Genomic DNA, 21,094 nt, shown 5'->3' with positions numbered 1-21,094 from the left:
TTGTAACTATTCAGATTACGTAAATTACATTTTACATGTGCAGTTGAATTAGTTTTGAAAATAATATTATCCAGCTACATGTATACATGTGTCAATGAAAACAATAGCAATCGTATCCCTCAGAGCAATCTGCTCTTTGATTAAGTTTAAGTTCTTAGACCACATTCATTCTGTGTCAGAAACCTATGTTGTGTCAACTTTTTAATCACAATCCAAGTTCAGAGCTGTATCAAGCTTGAATGTTGTGTCCATACTTGCCCCAACTGTTCAGGGTTCAAACTCTGCGGTCGTATAAAGCTGCACCCTGTGGAGCATCTGGTTTACATATACAGACACATATATACACTTTAGTCTCTCAGCATTAAGGTCTTATGTAATCTCCAATGATGACATATCATGTATTGCCTAACCTGACACAACGTCCATATGTAGCTATGCACTGAACCACATGGGCGTGACAAAGCCTCTCAAACTCTGAATTTTCGGCACTTAAATTTAATGGACTTCTTCCTAGTAAAATTTGATATACATGTATATCCTCACCATCATATTTACTTAGTTCACAATAAAGTTGTAGGGAAAAATTCTCGATAATCATATTCCACCACAAATCACACAGCTCTGTAATACAGATGCAAGAACAACATGCATGTACATAGACATCATTAAAGTCATTTTCGCATGCGACGCATTTATTTCCTGATGAATTTGGTATATCAGCTAACAGTTTTGTAATAAAATATGAATTTCTTATTTCTGCAAACGATTGTGTTTTTTCCCAGAAGTTTGTCATAGAAACTGTTTTGTGAATATTTCTAAAACGTATAAAATTGTCATCTAACGCAATAGGGTCTAACCAGTTGACTGACTGTTGTTCATTAACTGTTTTGTGAACAATCATTTTTCCATTGACTTTTTGATGGGAAACTACCCGTATCGATATATTCAGTAAGATATTGAATAAGTCCATATGTTCTTAGAATGTCAATAACATCAGGAATTTATCCATAGACTTGGAAAGTGGGTATCTAGTTTCTAGCCAAAAACTGTATTTCTTGCTTTTAGCTATTGTATCATTTGTGTATCAGATGATGAAAATGATGAAGGAATGGCCACAGGGAAAGATGATGGTCAGGTTCTACCAGAATTATCTGATGATGAGAACGAAGAAGCACTTAGGAAGCAAGAAATGGATCAAGAGTAAGATTAACATCAGCAGTTTAATTTGTAATGTCGGATTACTGTAAATTCAGAAATTATTGCGAAAAAATGCGACTATAATCAAAACTTTTTTAAATTTTTTTGTATGAATCAAACAGGATTTTTCTGAATATCGCAAAAATCAAAATCTCATTTTAGTCTAAAATGACAAAATGGCAATAATAAATACACACAATAATTTCTTAATTTACAGTAATAAGAAAATCATTAATTATGTCATTTACTGTGGTTTACTGTGAAAAACAAAAATATATAAACAAGTTAAAAAATTACATTTGTATACATCGTTACTTTTATCATGTTTATAAAAAACCAGTATGAAGTTAAATTGTTAAACTAACACATAAAAGATTAAACTCCGTGTGGTGAACCAACGCCTTATAAATCGTTTTGGTAGAGTCCCTTAAGTGGATACCTTGGTATGCCGGGTTGTCAAATCATGCAAACGAATGCAATCCTTAAATAATATTAAAATTGACAACAACACTTCAAATGGTCTGCAATTTTATTATCTAAGGTCTACATGTTTCACCTGCGAGGCAGGCGTCTTCAGAACAATTTATATACAATTTATTCTGCCTGAGGTACTCAAAGTGGTGAAATAAAGTGACGTTATAATTGACAATGGTAGGTATTAGTAACGTAATGGTGGTTATTATTGTACAAATAAACATAGAATAATTAAAAATAGATTTGAAAACGAAAGTGTTCAAGTTATAAATAGATTGATATTAAAATGATCTGTATATGGTTAGCATACGGTGGTGTTACTGGTGCATAGGTCAATTATGCTATCATCTTCAGTTAGGTCTATCACGGATGTCTGGATTTTCTTTAAAGATGTGTCTAAATACTTATAATTGTTCGTTGTGTACTGGTCCCAGCTTTCATAATGATGGTACGTCTGTTGGTGGTAGGATTTCTTTTCTGTTAAATAGCCGTAACTATTGGTACGATATTTATTCCAGTCTATTGGAGTGGTTTGAATTTGAGAATTAATTGTGCTATTTGAATCCGATAGGTATAAATCACTTTCCAAAATTTCTGATGTTTTTTCTTTCTTTTCTGGGTAGGTCACTGATGATTTTCCGGAGATAATCCTAAATTTAGGTTTCTTTGTACTGTCCCATTTTCTTGCCTCAAAAGGTGGCACCCATTTTTGAACTCGGGTGGCCATCTGTTTTGGTGTTCCTGTAGTTTCTGTGTAATTTTCTTGGTCTGTTCCATTATGTTTTTCTCAGATATGTTTTTTGATATTATATTTCCTGGTGAATTTCGCTTCGCAGATGTTGCAGTTAAAATTCTGTACGGTTCCTTCATGAAAAGTTCCGTTGTGTCTTTTCAGTGTTCCTACGTTGGCAAAATTCTTGTTGCATTTGGTGCAATTGATTCCTATTGTTCCTTCTCTGTTTTTCCTTGGTGTAACTTTGGTTTTCGCCATTTTAGCGTCTTTTATTCAGTCCCCAGGGTTCTGCTGTTGAAAGTTGTCGTATGGCAGCTTCCTCAGTTCTTAAGCTAATGTTGACGTTTGTTGGTGTCTTGGTAATGCCTGTTATTGTTACGTCGTGCCTACTGTGATTAGGTAACGTGAAATGTATTGATACTGGTTTGAATTTATTTTCCGTGTTAATGTCCGAAGAATCCGCCTTAAACACCATTTCGGACCAAGTACCTTAACCAACCAAGAACCAAGGCCATTTAAAACCACTAACGGATGGAACCCCCCATCAGGAAAAAACAGAGAATTAGATAATTTCCTCAGCATTACAACAGAAGAAATCACCACAGGAACCACAAAGAATAAGTACACCAATGTAGGCATAACAGATTTAAAAGCAATAGAAGAATTAAGGAACAACCCAAACTTAGTAATTAAACCAGCCGATAAAGTAGGAGCAATTGTTATATTAAACAAAAAAGATTACCTTCAAGAAGCAGAACGACAACTCTCAGACAAAAAATTTTACAAACCACTTCCAAAAGATATAAATCATAAAATCGTGAAAGAAATTAAAGAATTTATCAAACTGGTTCGCTACAATCTACCAACTGATATATTAGAATACCTTTCTTCAAAACAATATAGGACCCCTATATTTTACCTATTACCAAAAATCCATAAACCAGGAAACCCAGGAAGACCAATAATTTCACAAATAAATTCGCCAACCGCGAAATTATCAAAAATAGTAGACCATTACCTTAAACCATTCATTAAACTTGTACCATCCTACATAAAAGACACCAAGGATTTTCTCATGAAAATACAGGAACTTAAACAAATCCCACCAAACAGCATCCTAGCTACAGTAGACGTTTCATCTCTATATACAACGATACCACACAGAGAAGGGATTCTAGCCGCAAAAGAACAATTGGACAAACTAGAAACCAAAAAACCCGCCACTTGGATATTATAAAGATTCATGCATTTTATACTTACTAAAAACTGCTTTAGATTCAATGACAAATACTACCAACAAATAATGGGAACCAGCATGGGAACCATAATGGCACCAGAATACGCAATCCTATTTATGGACAAACTAGAGAGAGAATTTTTGAAGATACAGGACCTCAAACCACTTGTATGGTGGAGGTTCATTGATGATATTTTCTTTATATGGCCTCACTCAAGCGAGGATCTTAATTCCTTCATAGAAAGGCTGAACGAGTTTCACCCAACAATAAAATTCACCAGCGAGAAAAATAATGAGCGGATCAACTTCCTTGACACCACCGTGATTAAAGAAAAAGATGGAACAATTTATACAACACTATACACTAAACCAACAGATGTGAATACTTACCTACATTATAACTCTAACCACCCACCACACCAAAAACGAAGCATCCCATACAGTCAGGCATTAAGAATACGAAGAATTTGCAAGAAAACAGAAGACTTTGAAATCCACACACAAAGAATGCGTGAAAAATTTCTAGAAAAAAACTACCCAGACAATATCATAAAACTAGCCATATCCAAGGCCCAATCTATAAATAGAAGTGACCTTCTAAAAGAAAAACAGAACCAACATGACCAAGTACAGAACCAAATCATTCCATTTGTTACAACCTACAATAGTAAAACGGAAAAAATACCAAAAATCTTAACCAATCGGAAATATATTTTAAACAGATTACCAGACACCATGAACCTCACCAAATACAAATACACAGTAGCATATAATCGAAATGTGAATTTAAGAAATATGCTAGTCAAGAGCGACATTAAACCAAAATACGGAAAGAAAGGCAGCAAGCCGTGTGGGCATAATTGCTACCTTTGCAAACATATGAAAAAAACCGAAACGGCAAAAAGCCATGCTAACAACTATGAAATAAAAATAACTGACGACATATCATGTACTACAAACAATGTAGTATACATGATTGAGTGCAGAATTTGCCACTTACAATATGTAGGACAAACTGGAAACACTTTAAAAGAACGATTCAGGGGACATTTTCAGGACATTAACACGGAAAATAAATTCAAACCAGTATCAATACATTTCACTTTACCTAATCACAGTAGGCACGACGTAACAATAACAGGCATTACCAAGACACCAACAGACATCAACATTCGCTTAAGAACCGAGGAAGCTGCCATACGACAACTTTCAACAGCAGAACCCTGGGGACTGAATAAAAGACGCTAAAATGGCGAAAACCAAAGTTACACCAAGGAAAAACAGAGAAGGAACAATAGGAATCAATTGCACCAAATGCAACAAGAATTTTGCCAACGTAGGAACACTGAAAAGACACAACGGAACTTTTCATGAAGGAACCGTACAGAATTTTAACTGCAACATCTGCGAAGCGAAATTCACCAGGAAATATAATATCAAAAAACATATCCGAGAAAAACATAATGGAACAGACCAAGAAAATTACACAGAAACTACAGGAACACCAAAACAGATGGCCACCCGAGTTCAAAAATGGGTGCCACCTTTTGAGGCAAGAAAATGGGACAGTACAAAGAAACCTAAATTTAGGATTATCTCCGGAAAATCATCAGTGACCTACCCAGAAAAGAAAGAAAAAACAGCAGATATTTTGGAAAGTGATTTATACCTATCGGATTCAAATAGCACAATTAATTCTCAAATTCAAACCACTCCAATAGACTGGAATAAATATCGTACCAATAGTTACGGCTATTTAACAGAAAAGAAATCCTACCACCAACAGACGTACCATCATTATGAAAGCTGGGACCAGTACACAACAAACAATTATAAGTATTTAGACACATCTTTAAAGAAAATCCAGACATCCGTGATAGACCTAACTGAAGATGATAGCATAATTGACCTATGTACCAGTAACACCACCGTATGCTAACCATATACAGAACATTTTAATATCAATCTATTTATAACTTGAACACTTTCGTTTTCAAATCTATTTTTAATTATTCTATGTTTATTTGTACAATAATAACCACCATTACGTTACTAATACCTACCATTGTCAATTATAACGTCACTTTATTTCACCACTTTGAGTACCTCAGGCAGAATAAATTGTATATAAATTGTCCTGAAGACGCCTGCCTCGCAGGTGAAACATGTAGACCTTAGATAATAAAATTGCAGACCATTTGAAGTGTTGTTGTCAATTTTAATATTAACACATAAAAAGTATGAATCAGTGAGTCTGTCTTGTTATACGACCGCAAAATTTGAAAAATTTTTCATCGTATATTGCTATCACGTTGGCGTCGTCGTCTGCGTCGTTGTCGTCCGAATACTTTTAGTTTTCGCACTCTAACTTTAGTAAAAGTGAATGGAAATCTATGAAATTTTAACACAAGGTTTATGACCACAAAAGGAAGGTTGGTATTGATTTTGGGAGTTTTGGTCCCAACATTTTAGGAATTAGGGGCCAAAAAGGGCCCAAATAAGCATTTTCCTGGTTTTCGCACTATAACTTTAGTTTATGTTAATAGAAATCTATGAAATTTTGACACAAGGTTTATGACCACAAAAGAACGGTTGGGATTGATTTTGGGAGTTTTGGTTTCAACAGTTTAGGAATTAGGGGCCAAAAAAGGGCCCAAATAAGCATTATTCTTGGTTTTCGCACAATAACTTTAGTTTAAGTAAATAGAAATCAATGAAATTTAAACACAATGTTAATGACTACAAAAGGAAGGTTGGTATTGATTTTGGGAGTTTAGGTCCCAACAGTTTAGGAATTAGGGGCCAAAAAGGGACCCAAATAAGCATTTTTCTTGGTTTTCGCACCATAACGTTAGTATAAGTAAATAGAAATCTATGAAATTTAAACACAAGGTTTATGACCATAAAAGGAAGGTTGGTATTGATTTTGGGAGTTTTGGTCCCAACATAATAAGGGGCCCAAAGGGTCCAAAATTAAACTTTGTTTGATTTCATCAAAATTGAATAATTGGGGTTCTTTGATATGCCGAATCTAACTGTCATGACTGTGTATGTAGATTCTTAACTTTTGGTCCCGTTTTCAAATTGGTCTACATTAAGGTCCAAAGGGTCCAAAATTAAACTTAGTTTGATTTTGACAAAAAATGAATCAGTTAGGTTCTTTGATATGCTGAATCTAAAAATGTACTTAGATTCTTGATTATTGGCCCAGTTTTCAAGTTGGTCCAAATCGGGGTCCGAAATTAAACTTTGTTTGATTTCATCAAAAATTGAATAAATGGGGTTCTTTGATATACCAAATCTAACTGTGTGTGTAGATTCTTCATTTTTGGTCCTGTTTTCAAATTGGTCTACACTAAAGTCCAAAGGGTCCAAAATTAAACTTAGTCTGATTTTAACAAAAATTGAAATCTTGGGGTTCTTTGATATGCTGAATCCAAAAATGTACTTAGATTTTTTATTATGGGCCCAGTTTTCAAGTTGGTCCAAATCAGGATCTAAAATTATTATATTAAGTATTGTGCAATAGCAAGTCTTTTCAATTGCACAGTATTGCGCAATGGCAAGAAATATCTAATTGCACAATATTGTGAAATAGCAAATTTTTTTTTAATTAGAGTTATCTTTCTTTGTCCAGAATAGTAAGCAAGAAATATCTAATTGCAAAATATTGTGCAATAGCAAGATTTTTTTTTATTGGAGTTATCTTTCTTTGTCCAGAATCAACTTAAATCTTTGTTATATACAATATACAATGTATATTCACGTTTTACTACCAACTGATAAATTAAAATAATCTTTACCATTCAGTGATAACAAGCAGTTTTTTTACATCTTAATATTTTATAATGTATTTAAATGAGTAGTTATTGTTGCAAACTCCATTAGAAATTTTAATTGAGATTAGTTTTGGAATAAGGGAAAGGGGGATGTGATTAAAAAAATTGGGTTCAATTTTTATACGACCGCAAAAATTTTAATTTTTTGGTCGTATATTGCTATCACGTTGGCGTCGTCGTCGTCCTCGTCGTCGTCGTCGTCGTCGTCCGAATACTTTTAGTTTTTGCACTCTAACTTTAGTAAAAGTGAATAGAAATCAATGAAATTTTGACACAAGGTTTATGACCACAAAAGGAAGGTTGGGATTGATTTTGGGAATTTTGGTCCCAACATTTTAGGAATAAGGGGCCAAAAAGGGCCCAAATAAACATTTTCTTGGTTTTCGCAATATAACTTTAGTTTTAGTGAATAAAAATCTATGAAATTTTGACACAAGGTTTATGACCACAAAAGGAAGGTTGGGATTGATTTTGGGAGTTTTGGTTCAAACAGTTTAGGAATTAAGGGCCAAAAAGGGGCCCAAATAAGCATTATTCTTGGTTTTCGCACAATAACTTTAGTATAAGTAAATAGAAATCAATGAAATTTTAACACAAGGTTTATGACCACAAAAGGAAGGTTGGGATTGATTTTTGGAGTTGAGGTCACAACAGTTTATGAATTAAGGGCCAAAAAGGGGCCCAAATAAGCATTATTTTTGGTTTTTGCACCATAACTTTAGTATAAGTAAATAGAAATCTATGAAATTTAAACACAAGGTTTATGACCATAAAAGGAAGGTTGGGTTTGATTTTGGGAGTTTTGGTCCCAACAGTTTAGGAATAAGGGGCCCAAAGGGTCCAAAATTGAACTTTGTGTGATTTCATCAAAAATTGAATAATTGGGGTTCTTTGATATGCCGAATCTAACTATGTATGTAGATTCTTAATTTTTGGTCCCGTTTTCAAATTGGTCTACATTAAGGTCCAAAGGGTCCAAAATTAAACTTAGTTTGATTTTAACAAAAATTGAATCCTTGGGGTTCTTTGATATGCTGAATTTAAAAATGTACTTAGATTTTTAATTATTGGCCTAGTTTTCAAGTTGGTCCAAATGGGGGTCCAAAATTAAACTTTGCTTGATTTCATCAAAAATTGAATAAATGGGTTCTTTGATATGCCAAATCTAACTGTGTATGTAGATTCTTAATTTTTGGTCCAGTTTTCAAATTGGTCTACATTAAGGTCCAAAGGGTCCAAAATTAAACTAAGTTTGATTTTAACAAAAATTAAATTCTTTGGCTTATTTGATATGCTTTATCTAAATATGTACTTTGATTTTTGATTATGGGCCCAGTTTTCAAGTTGGTCCAAATCAGGATTCCATATCAAGTATTGTGCAATAGCAAGAAATTTTCAATTGCACAGTATTGCACAATAGCAAGAAATATCTAATTGCACAATATTGTGCAATAGCAATTAATTTTCAATTGGAGTTATCTTTCTTTGTATAGAATAGTAGTTGATAATATATGTTGGAAATTTGCCAGACATGACTATGATGTCATTTTCTATTTTTATTTGCCAATAACTTTATGTAAATAACTTCATTGGAAATTTGCCAATATAAAATGTTGCTAATGAAGCTTTTTTTCCTTATCTTATCTAAAATGTTTTTAGATAATGTATGTTGGACATTTGCCAGACATGACTATGATGTCATTTTCTATTTTTATTTGCCAATAACTTTATGTAAATAACTTCATTGGAAATTTGCCAATATAAAATGTTGCTGATTTTTTTTATTGTTTTATACAATAAACAATGTATATTCACTTTTACTACCAACCAATCTTTACCATTCAGTGATAACAAGCACTTTATTTTACATTTTAATATTTTATGATGTATTTAAAAGAGTAGTTATTGTTGCAAACTGCATTAGAAATTTGAATTGATATCAGTTTTGGAAAAAGGGAAACGGGGATGTGAAAAAAAAGGGGGGGGTTTAAATTTTTCTCATTTCAGATTTCATAAATAAAAAGAAAATTTCTTCAAACATTTTTTTGAGAGGATTAATATTCAACAGCATAGTGAATTGCTCAAAGGCAAAAAAAAACTTTTAAGTTCATTAGACCACATTCATTCTGTGTCAGAAACCTATGCTGTGTCAACTATTTAATTTTAGATTTAAAAAGTTTGAAGAAGAAATCTTTAATTGATTTGTAAAATCTTGACATTTGTTTTGTGTAAAAAAAAACCATGTAATGTCAAAAATTTGATCACAATCCAAATTCAGAGCTGTATCACGCTTGAATGTTTTGTCCATACTTGCCCCAACTGTTCAGGGTTCGACCTCTGCGGTCGTATAAAGCTGCGCCCTGCGGAGCACCTGGTATAATCTGGTTACATAAATATTGTATTTGCATAGTCCTGATTATGCATGTAGAATTTGCAGAGCTGGATGTTAAGAAGTTATCAATTAATCTTTCCACTACTTTTGTCTATGAAATCATTATTTCGGGGTTGCTCAAAACATGTCACATGTGGAAAAATATGCAATTAGATGAGTTTCACATTATGTTGTAATGTGTTTATGTGATAGAAAACACATAAATTGACAAAAAACACCCAAAAATCTACAAAGATGACCTGAACACTTTCTGAATGTTCGTAGTAAAGGGAGGAGATATGCCCCTACTTTTTTTCTTCTCAATCTCAAGATGAGAAAGAAGTATAGTGAAAGGCTCACAATAAAAATTATTCAGAAAAAAATACAGAGCTCAAAAGATGTTTGTATCACAGATGACAAATAAAAAAACCTAGACCCAATAAAGCAATACTAAATATTATTATATCATTGAATGCCCAGAGGAACTTAAAGCATGCTCCGAGTACCAGGTCTTTGAGCTACTGATTTTGAAGTCATGTTGTCTTACACATTGAAAATTGTAACTTCATTCATAATCATTGATTACATCAATTTCATTGAAAATATGTTATCTTATGCTATGTCTAATTCAGATGTGATCTTATGCTATGTCTAACTCAGATGTGATCTTATGCTATGTCTAATTCAGATGTGATCTTATGCTATGTCTAATTCAGATGTGATCTTATGCTATGTCTAATTCAGATGTGATCTTATGCTATGTCTAATTCAGATTAAACTTTCTGCTTATTTTCTTTGATATTTAATTTACATTTTAGAGATTTCGTCTCAGACTTTGATTTAATGATTGAAAGAAAGAAAGCAGAACAAAGAAGACAAAAAGGAAGGAAGAAAAATGAGGGACATCTTATAAATGATAATGATGATTTAATTGCTGACATGATTTGTAAAATGAAGGAAGCTGCAGAGGTAAAATGTTATGGTATTAAGTTACTGGACTTGCAGCCCATTTAAGCTATGTCAATAACAAACTCATCTCTTGATAAGCTTAATATATTTCTGTACTATACATTGTTGTTGATTTTCATTGAAATGAAAGATGCACTAAATTTTTCTGTTTGTGTTTTTTTGCTTTTTCCATGATTTTTTTTTTAAAAGGAAGTTTCAAAACATAACATATCAAATTATCTGTTTATATTTATATTGTTCATTACCCGAAAGCTTTAAAATGAATTGTTTAAACAAAAACTGACAAAGGATATCACAATACACAAGAATTGTTCAGATGGGACCCTATATTATGGTAGTTTTAGTTTCTGCAAATTGTGTAACAGAATCTTGGCACATAATCCCAAGTTTATTTATATTTCAGAGAGGGAGAGGGGTCCTGATCCCGAGATCCCGGGCTTAAAAAAATTTAATCCCCAGGTCCTCAATTTATAAAAAATTAAATCCCGACATTCAGAAATTCGAAAAAAGAAATCCCATTATACCGAAAGGGTCAATCCCAAAATCCCAAGCTTAAAAACACCCAATCCCGACGTCCTGAAAAAGATCCTGTCTCCCCCCTTAAAAGTAGACCTAGATATAGAACTGATTCAATATTTAAACCTTTCAATTTTAGGATAAGGAAATGTATTGCCAGTTATTGTCAACTTAGAAAATGCTAGCAACCAAAATAAAAAACTTATTTGTTTAATCAATTTTTATCAGAGAACACTTTTTGTTTAAACTGCAATCCTCCTGTTGAGGGTTAACAACATGCCTTTTAACTTGTCCTGAGTACAACAAATTATAATTTGTTTGAAAATGTGTTTTTTACATTGTATTCATTGGGGGGGGGGGGGGGGGTTCTGATACAGATCTCGCTTACTGTTTTGACAGATTCCTGTAGCCCGCTTACACTATTCTCATTTATTGGTAATTTCCCAGGTCCCGCTAGACACCATTGTCTGTTTTCATGGCACAAAAATTTGACTTTCACGTGTCACGCTTACAAAAATTTGGCAATCCCGCGTCATGCTTAGACCCTAATGAGACCAACTTTATTCCTTTTTCTTTCCCTACATTTTTTTCCTTTATTCCACTAAGTATGCTTAGTGACTCTCCCAAACATTATTTATATATATTTGACTTATAAATAGTGTTGATTAATACATGTCTCAAGGTATGTTTTGTAATTAACACAGGTTTGTGTACATGAAACTAAGTAAGGAGAAATTTAAAAGTTTTTACAAACCTTCATTATCATACCTGTTTACAACTTATAGGGAGATGCTAAAACTATTTTACAAATCTTTATCATTATTTTTGTTTGTAGGGTGACAGGGAATTGAACAGAGCAAAGAAACCTGCAATCAAAAAGTTAAAATATCTTCTTTCTGTTACTTCACAGTTACACAAGTATGTATATGAACATTGGTACCATATAATACAAGTATGTATATCAACATTGGTACCATATAATACAAGTATGTATATCAACATTGGTACCATATAATACAAGTATGTATAACAACATTGGTACCATGTAATACAAGTATGTATAACGACATTGGTACCATATAATACAAGTATGTATAACAACATTGGTACCATGTAATACAAGTATGCATATCAACATTGGTACCATATAATACAAGTATGTATATCAACATTGGTACCATATAATACAAGTATGTATATCAACATTGGTACCATATAATACAAGTATGTATAACAACATTGGTACCATATAATACAAGTATGTATAACAACATTGGTACCATGTACAGATGCTTAGAATGATTAATAATTGTCCTTCACTAATTATAGTGGACTCGTGGAATATTATTGAACAGATGGAATATGTTTGTCATCCATGTCTACTTTCTTGTATATATATTCAAATTTAGTTCTCAGCATAGTCATTTAAATTGGTTTACAGATTATTTGAGAGACCAGGTTTATTGACATGTCAAAGTTTGATTAGGTTATTTGCAGGCTGATTAATTGATTGATTGGTATTTTACACCACTTTCAACACTATTGTGCTATTTCGGGACAATAATTTTTATCGGTGGAGGAAGCGAAGTGCACAGAGAGAACCACAGACCTTCAGTACGAAAACTGACAATCCTATTCCATAACGATTAAAGCTTAGTGCAACTGCTCCATGTGGGAAACAAACTTGCAACCTCAGTGTTGACCATTTCAAGATGTTTTAGAAATATGCACCAACAGCACATCATGTAAAGGCATAGCTGTTAAAAAACAAGGGCTCTCCACTACAAATATTGGGTGGTTAAATAAAATCTTATCTGGTACACAATATGATCCTGTTAAAGATGACATAGAATATTATTTAATATTTCTAGTATAAACTAATCCAATAATTTGAATATTCAAAATATTCAACAAGTAACTGAACATCATGTAGCTCCTTGAAGGAAAGAAAATTGATATTTTCGTTTGAGTAGGACCATCACTTAGGAGTTGTACATTTAGAATTTTATTTAGATTTCAGATATGTTTATCTGATGAGGTGAATATTTTATTTTACAGGGCTGATTTACAGGAGGCTTTTCTGGATCAAGGAATTCTCAGTGCAATGACAGTAAGACATCTTCTTTCTTATATTCTCTTTGTTTATTTATACATCTGCTAATTTTGACAATAATTGACATATTCTGACAATGTTTTACATACAATTCTTCATTTTGTTAAAGCTTATTCAAGTCTTATACTTACAACTCTGGATGGCTAAAACAAATTAAAGGGTTAAATTTTAGCACAGCACTAGCCAAAATAATATAACTCGGATGCATTTTATCATTATCTACTTGTTGAATGTATGCTCATTTAGCCAAAAGGTATACATGAGCCTATGTTTTGATATCATAGTGAAATTATTGCATCCAGAGCCAAAAATGCTTTCTTTCCATTATAAATTTGCATATATGTTAATACTGTTTTATAACCAATAGAACATTTTCATTTTATTTCAGGAATGGTTAGCTCCCTTACCGGACAAAAGTTTACCACATTTACAGATCAGAGAAAACTTTCTGAAAGTTTTGCAAGAGGTAGATATTTGTTTTAATTTATAACACTAAAAATACAATTTAGATTGCAATAGCACCAACATTCTTTACCAGAGACATACTGATTTGGGGGCATCTTGACAACTAAGCTGGTAACTGCTTTAAGCTGAAGTGGTTATAAGTTCAAGATAGACGTATAATTATGTGATGTTTGATATTTCCAATATTTTCAGCTCAAACTGGTCATTATGAGTTTTTGCCATGACTTTTCAATTGTTGTGTGTCAACATTTTTATTTTCATTGCCAAAAACTAAACAAAACTCTGCAGGAAATATGAAAAAGCTGATGACAGCTCTTAAATTTGTGATCTTTATCCTTTGAAACTACAAGGTCAGATTGTTGAACTGGCTTCATTCATTGTGCAACTTTTCTACAATGTGTACAAATAGAAAACATGTAGACTTCTCTTTTTTGATTCTGACCAGATTTTCCACCTTCAAACTTTGTCATTAAGAGTATGATTTGGGTAAAAATAATAGACAAAAACAAGAAATAACTTGGAGTAAATTTCAGTAGTCTCCCATTACAAATTGTTTATGATGTGGGCCAATTTTTTTGTAAGCTATGTTTATACATTGACTGAAATAAAAAAAAATATGAAAAATAGGTGAAAAGGCTACATGCAACAAAATTTAACCTCATAAAGAGACATAGAAATATTTTTGTTGAACCCTAATCCTATTTTCTTATCTATAAATTGTGTAAATACATGTATCTAACTTTTGTAGTTTCCAATTATAAATCAAGATTATTTAAAAATTAGTGGTATTGGTAAAGCTGTTATGTACTTATATAAACACCCAAGAGAGATGAAGGAAAATAGAGAAAGATGTGGGAAACTTATCAGTAAGTATCATATTCAGGACTGATATTGTTATAAAAACACCAGAGAGAGATGCAAGAAAACATAGAACTGATGTTACTTCTCATTTCACTCTAGGAGAAGGGGCTATATTGCAGTAATCTTTTCTGTCTGTTTTGTAGAACAAATTTTCAAGCATTTGTCAGCTAATCCTGAACAGGATGATTTTATATTTAGTCAGCAGCTTGACAGTAACAAGTTTTAGCATGCAAAGACTTAAAACATATCTCAAACACCTGCATTCTGTTTGCTTAGTATAATATTAATTATGTTGAATGCACTTTTAATCTTTTGTCACATATTTCTGCAGTACTACATCATGTACATTAGAAAAGAGAACAAAGGCAAAAGATACTATATTCAAACTCATAAGTAGAAAATAAACTGACAACTCCAGGGCTAAAATAGAAAATATATGCTTAGCATGCAGTCTTCACGACGAACTTTTAAATCCACAGGCCCGGAGTTCAATTTTTGAAAATTTTTAGTTAAATTCTGTTGGCCTGTAGATATGATTTTTACAGGCCCAAGAGCAATTTTACTAGCCTGGGCTGCCACTCAGCGTGAAGACTGAGCATGACAAGCAATCTTGTTGTGACCATTCAGACATGATAGATATATAATTAGAATTTGCATAAATGAGTAATCAGTAAAGTGTACAGGAGTAAAGCAACTCCTCAAAGCTTGTATGAATCAAATTTAAATATGTGGATGATTATATGTTTTAGTTTCTCAATTTCAGAATGTTCACTTCTTTGGCCACATTGAATACTTACATGTGAAGAAGTAAATTTTTGAATAGTGCATATCATGGTGAACTTAATACAAGTTTTCGTTAGAGACAACAAGAGATATTTAGCTACGGCATATCAATCTATTATTGCAGAAAAAAATGTTTAAAGGAGTTTGTATAAATTTATGTATGAGAGACTGAGATTAAATTTTGTTTTCTATCTTTTGTAGATGAATGGTCCCGCCCAATTTTCAGTTTAACAGCTAATCACAAATCAATGTCCAAAGAGGAAAGAGAAGAAAGAGACTATGCTCATTTACCAAAGAGAAGAAGAATAAGGTATAATCTGATACAATTTATTCTGTATTATAAGAAATTACCCTCCATAAATGTTTACTACAACTAAGCCTTATTCCTTCAGATACAGTTTCCAGAGAAGATTGTAATTTTAAAATGATGGTCAAGGGAAATCAACTCTAAAATCAGTTCTGCTTTGTAAAAGTAGTTTTCTTAAATTTTTGTTAAACGCTCATGTGAAACAGAGTTGAATAGTCTGTGTTACAGTTCTTAGAGGTGTAGGGTATTTTTTATGAAAATTGATAACACAAATGTGTTCCATAAACCTAGGTTTATATTTTGGTTTTGTTTTCCTGCATCTCATGTTATATCAAATGTGTTCTGGAATTTCCTGTCTCTGTGCAGTAAACTATAAAAAGACTTGTCATACTCTCTGATAATCATTTAATTGTATAAACAAAAGTTTGATCAACAGGGAAGTGTGAAGTCCCTGAAGACAGAGAAATAATAACAAGTAATAAGTTTGATAAACGACTACAAAAAAAGAAACAACCACTCATGTTACCACACTAGTGATGAGTAAAGAAAACAAGATTCTGATTTATCATGCTTTATCTACATTCATATTAATTTTAATGGTATCTGCTGGCTCAATAGTTACTTGTAAAAGTGTGTGCATATTTGGTGGTGGTAATCAGTTGCATCAGATACTGGGATAAATGAAAGTCTGAAATGTAAATTGATTGCTTCTGCACTAAGCCACTGTAGTTTATGGAGAATAAGACCTGACTTGTTGGCCTTAAATCAGAATGATATGTCTTCCTGTGAAATTTTACTTTGCTCATAACTACTTGTTTAAAATATCAGACTGAAAAATTATCCTTACAATTGATATACATGATATATAGGCATTTATATGCTAAATATTTCTGTTTCTTTGATTGTTTGATGTTTTGCAGAGCTGAACGTGATAAAAGGTATAAGATGCTAGAAAGTTTTATTGTTGTTTTTATTATTGATTTTGCTGTTACATTGTATAATTAAATTTTGCTTCTTAAATCTAATTATTGAATATATTACTTTGGATATAAGTCATAGTTATAAGGAAAGAATTTCTTAAGTTCAAATAGCCAGAATCTTGCTGTTACCATGTTGGATTTATGTATCAACAACATTTTTTGATTCTGCTTTAAATTTAGATATAAGATATGGTATGAGTGCCAATGAGACAACTCTCCATCCAAGTCACAAGGTGTAAAGAGTAAACAATTATAGGTCAAAGTACATTTCAGTCATACAAATCAGATGATATTGTACGAACCATTGTGTTAACTGTTGATCAAATGATTATCAACAAATTATTATCATATGTTGACATAGTACTATAAACATAATACTATAGACAGATGAATGGACATACAAATGTTTCTCGTTGCATTGAAGACCTGTTGGTGACCTTCTGCTGTTGTCTGTTCTATGGTCGGGTTGTTGTCCCTTTGACACATTCCCTATTTCCATTCCCAATTTTAACATGAACTATCAGGTCAGATACCAGCAAAGTGGACTATAAATTTGTATTTTGTTATTCTGACTCATCAAAGTTTACTGCATCAATGTTCAGGTGTTGGTTTCACAAAAAAACTTAAAAATAAATTGTAAGTCATGAATAATTCAGTATACGTTATAAATCTTTGTCGTAAGTGTTTTTGTGAAACCGACTCCGTTTCTTTTAAAATGTTAATTTTCATAGTAGATAATTATATCAATGATAGTTGAAACTGAATTGATAGTTTTGTAATGGTTATAGCTGCTGAATTATATGCTTTGCCTAAGATGGAAGGTTGCATTCTGCATTTGTCCACATTTGTATGTCCACATTTGTATGTCCATTCATCTGTCTACTGTATAGGAGGTCATAGTTTTAGTTTAAGGTAGATAGGGTGTCTTCCTCAATCTTGGATTTTGAAATACCAGAAAACAAGGACTAGATCTTTGATAAAATGTTCAAATTTTGAGATTAGCAGGTAATTCATGTGTAAGAATTTTCATTATAATATAGAAAATGCCATGTTTTATCATATTTATGATTGTACTTTACAATAAACGAATAATTTAGTTTGTTTCAACTTTTCCAACTTTGCCAAATAAGGGGAGTCAACTCAAATGCAAGGGCAGATAATTCAGAGAGTGTTACTTTTACAATAGAATGTGTTAGGAATTTACTTTATTATGTAGCAAGAAAACGAGTCTGGTGACCCCGTTTTTGGGATACGATTGCTTTCAAGCATTCTGTAGACTTATACCAGTGGCTCAGGTCTATGCCCTTTACGTCAACCGTTTTATTCTAAACACTAAGGAACATCTCAGATTCGTATAATTGTCTTGCTTTAAAAGGTAGAAACAAACAAAGGGATTGAACTTAAACAACTTTCCTATAATGTTCTTTTCATAATCTTCATGTTTGATATTTCCCTTTACTTATATGCCTGTTTTTAACAACACGGAAAATCAGATTTGAGCAGTATTTATATTTAGTGTTTTTATAAATTTAGAAACACGTCAGAGGGAATTCCCAGTTTTGATAAAAATGCGAGAGTTCTCTGAATTCTGATAAATCTATTTCTGTCATGTAAGAACTGAAGTGGAGTTTTTCTTATATGTCACCGTTATGAAACTGATATTTGATATTGTACTACAATAATAAATAGAGAACCATCTAGGTCGTTTTTTTAATTAACATTGAATATACTTTCTCGCTCCAGGGTTTGTTAGGTAATTGTGCGCATGCGTATAGTTTTCCTGACTTCAAGGGGTATTAGATTGAATGGTTGCTGTGGATTTCCCACTCAATTGATTAATTTAAAACTCATGGGATCTTTTCTATGTATGTCTGCTATTGAGGGTTATTCTTGTTGCATAATTTTAAATCATTTGCATCATTTAAATAAAAAAAAATGTAGTCCACATCCCAGATCTTTCACTACAACACCCTTTCAGGCGAAGTGGAGTCTTCCATGTTATCGTTTCAAGTTGTCTCCCTTCTGGAAGTAAATTCCGTCAATTCAGAGAGATCAAAATATACGATACAAATTAACCCGTTCTGTCGATAAACATCGTATTATATTAAAAATGATCGCAATTCAAACCGAGGGATGTGTACGGAAAGGAGTCATGACCACTGACCCAAAGGAAATTAAATATTTAAAGAGTTAGGAATGGGGTTCCTCCTAAAATTAACGTAGGAAAATAGGTGATAAGATTATAAAGATATGAAGTGAAATACCTTCTCTGGTGACTGCTGTGGAAAGTAAACTTGGAATTGATAGTACAAAAATAAAACACAATAGGTCTAAGTACATTGTTCATGCACTTGTATCCAGGATTGACTATTTAGTAACTATTCAGATTACGTAAATTACATGTGCAGTTGTCTTGTCTCTTGAATTAGTTTTGAAAATAATATTATCCAGCTACATGTATACATGTGCCAATGAAAACAATGGCAATCATATCCCTCAGAGCAATCTGCTCTTTGATTTCTTTTTCTTATCTAAAATCATAATAATGGAGCTATCTTCTCATATTTTATCTCAAAATTCTATGGTGTGATTTTCATTTTATGGCAGAAGATTAGGTTTTCTATGCATAAGCTATACAAAATCTGACAATTTTGCACAACCTGTAGTGTGAAAATAAATTCTGTGACCCATTCTCTAATTTCTATAATTCTATAAACTACATTTTGGCAAATTAATAAAAAAATCTATGGATTATAATTTTGACACCCCTTCTACCTTAAGGTAGTTTCCCATGAAGTTGTGCTTAAATCAGTAGAAAACTTAGTACACATGTTAAGTTATGTGAATATTTTAACACATATATTAAATTAGAGTCTGACCCAGACATCACAGTTCACAGTTCAGGGAATGGTGTTTTATATTATGAGGCCTTATAGTAAATTTAGACTAATGTTGTTGAGAAGTGAAAACTTATTGAAATTCAAGTAAAAAGCTGTTTAAACATTTATAATTGTTGTTACAGTAAAAGCTTGTACTTTTCCTTGAAAAAGTACCTCGATTAATGTTTTGAACTAATTATGTTTGTAGTGCTGAAGGAATGACACCCAGAAGAGATATAGATAAAGTATTGGCTGGAGAAGACCAGTAAGTACAATGTATATACAGAAGACTTGGTATTGTCAATGAAACATCCGCCAAAATGATTTATAAACAAGCATTTTTGCGCCTGTCCCAAGTCAGGAGCCTCTGGCCTTAGTTAGTATTGTATGATTTTTAATTTTAGTTTCTTGTGTATAATTCGAAGTTAGTATGACATTCATTATCACTGAACTAGTATACATATTTGTTTGGGGGCCAGCTGAAGGACTCCTCCGATGCGTGAGTTTCCTGGTGCATATATTGAAGACCCATTGGTGGCCATTGGCTGTTGTCTGCTCTATTTTTCGAGTTGTTGTCTGCTCTATTTTCGGGTTGTTGTCTCTTTGACACATTCCCCATTTCCATTCTCAATTTTAAGGATATAAACAGTTTAACATACTACCTTAAAAGTATATACAGGATATGTAGTATGATTGCCAATGAAACATCTGCCAAAAAGATCAATAAACAAGGATATATACAGTTAACATCTTTGCTGCTTAATGTTTGTCCATCTGCCAACAAAGATTCTAGATATCACATTAAGTTATTACTATCAATTTTATATCTTTTAATTTACAGATCTGTTAGACCTGGTGAAAAAGGTTTTGTTATGAGAGCAAGAGTGCCCATGCCATCTAATAAAGATTATGTCGTAAGACCTAAGTGGGCCTCAGAATACGAAATGGAACAACACAAGGTACCATATTTAATTATTTCCATTCCATTTAGTAGAAAAAGATAACAGGTTAACAATTTAACCGAAAGGGTGTGCCCCAGACTCATCAAAATACACTTTTGTACATCATATATTTTCAGGTCTAATGAAAAATTTACTCGCTTGTCTCAGACAAGAATGATATAGTATCATCGTATAACAGACATTGCGATTTTTATCATTCAAATATTCTAGGATGGACCCTTAAAAAAAATTTGTTATATAATATACATATGAGACAATATCTGAAAAAGTCTAGTTTTTGACAATAAGAAAAAACCAAAAAAAATTCTTTAGACCCGGTATTTTAATAGCACAAATCGAAGAACACACATTGGGGATCTAGGAACTGTTGTCTGTAATTCAAATACTTGTTTAATAAGGAAACAATGG

The 21,094-nt window shown here is 32.4% G+C and overlaps 1 protein-coding gene across 2 annotated transcripts in view; it reads left to right on the top strand.

Annotated features, from left to right (window-relative positions):
• LOC143067132 (uncharacterized) overlaps nucleotides 1–21,094 on the top strand; it is a 41,771-nt gene that overhangs the window by 16,146 nt on the left and 4,531 nt on the right. The window contains exons 7-16 of one of the 2 annotated variants that reach the window (XM_076240187.1): nucleotides 1,089–1,200; nucleotides 10,670–10,820; nucleotides 12,172–12,254; nucleotides 13,395–13,446; nucleotides 13,838–13,915; nucleotides 14,663–14,780; nucleotides 15,760–15,868; nucleotides 16,786–16,803; nucleotides 19,933–19,989; nucleotides 20,566–20,683. In XM_076240187.1, coding sequence (XP_076096302.1) covers nucleotides 1,089–1,200; nucleotides 10,670–10,820; nucleotides 12,172–12,254; nucleotides 13,395–13,446; nucleotides 13,838–13,915; nucleotides 14,663–14,780; nucleotides 15,760–15,868; nucleotides 16,786–16,803; nucleotides 19,933–19,989; nucleotides 20,566–20,683 — 896 coding nt within the window. The remainder of the gene's footprint in view (nucleotides 1–1,088; nucleotides 1,201–10,669; nucleotides 10,821–12,171; nucleotides 12,255–13,394; nucleotides 13,447–13,837; nucleotides 13,916–14,662; nucleotides 14,781–15,759; nucleotides 15,869–16,785; nucleotides 16,804–19,932; nucleotides 19,990–20,565; nucleotides 20,684–21,094) is intronic. The other variant, XM_076240188.1, reaches the window with a different exon arrangement.

Source organism: Mytilus galloprovincialis, chromosome 3, assembly GCF_965363235.1.
Source record: "Mytilus galloprovincialis chromosome 3, xbMytGall1.hap1.1, whole genome shotgun sequence".
Classification (NCBI taxonomy): domain Eukaryota; kingdom Metazoa; phylum Mollusca; class Bivalvia; order Mytilida; family Mytilidae; genus Mytilus; species Mytilus galloprovincialis.
Note: the sequence above shows the minus strand (reverse complement) of the source record. Positions and strands in the feature narration are given on the sequence as shown.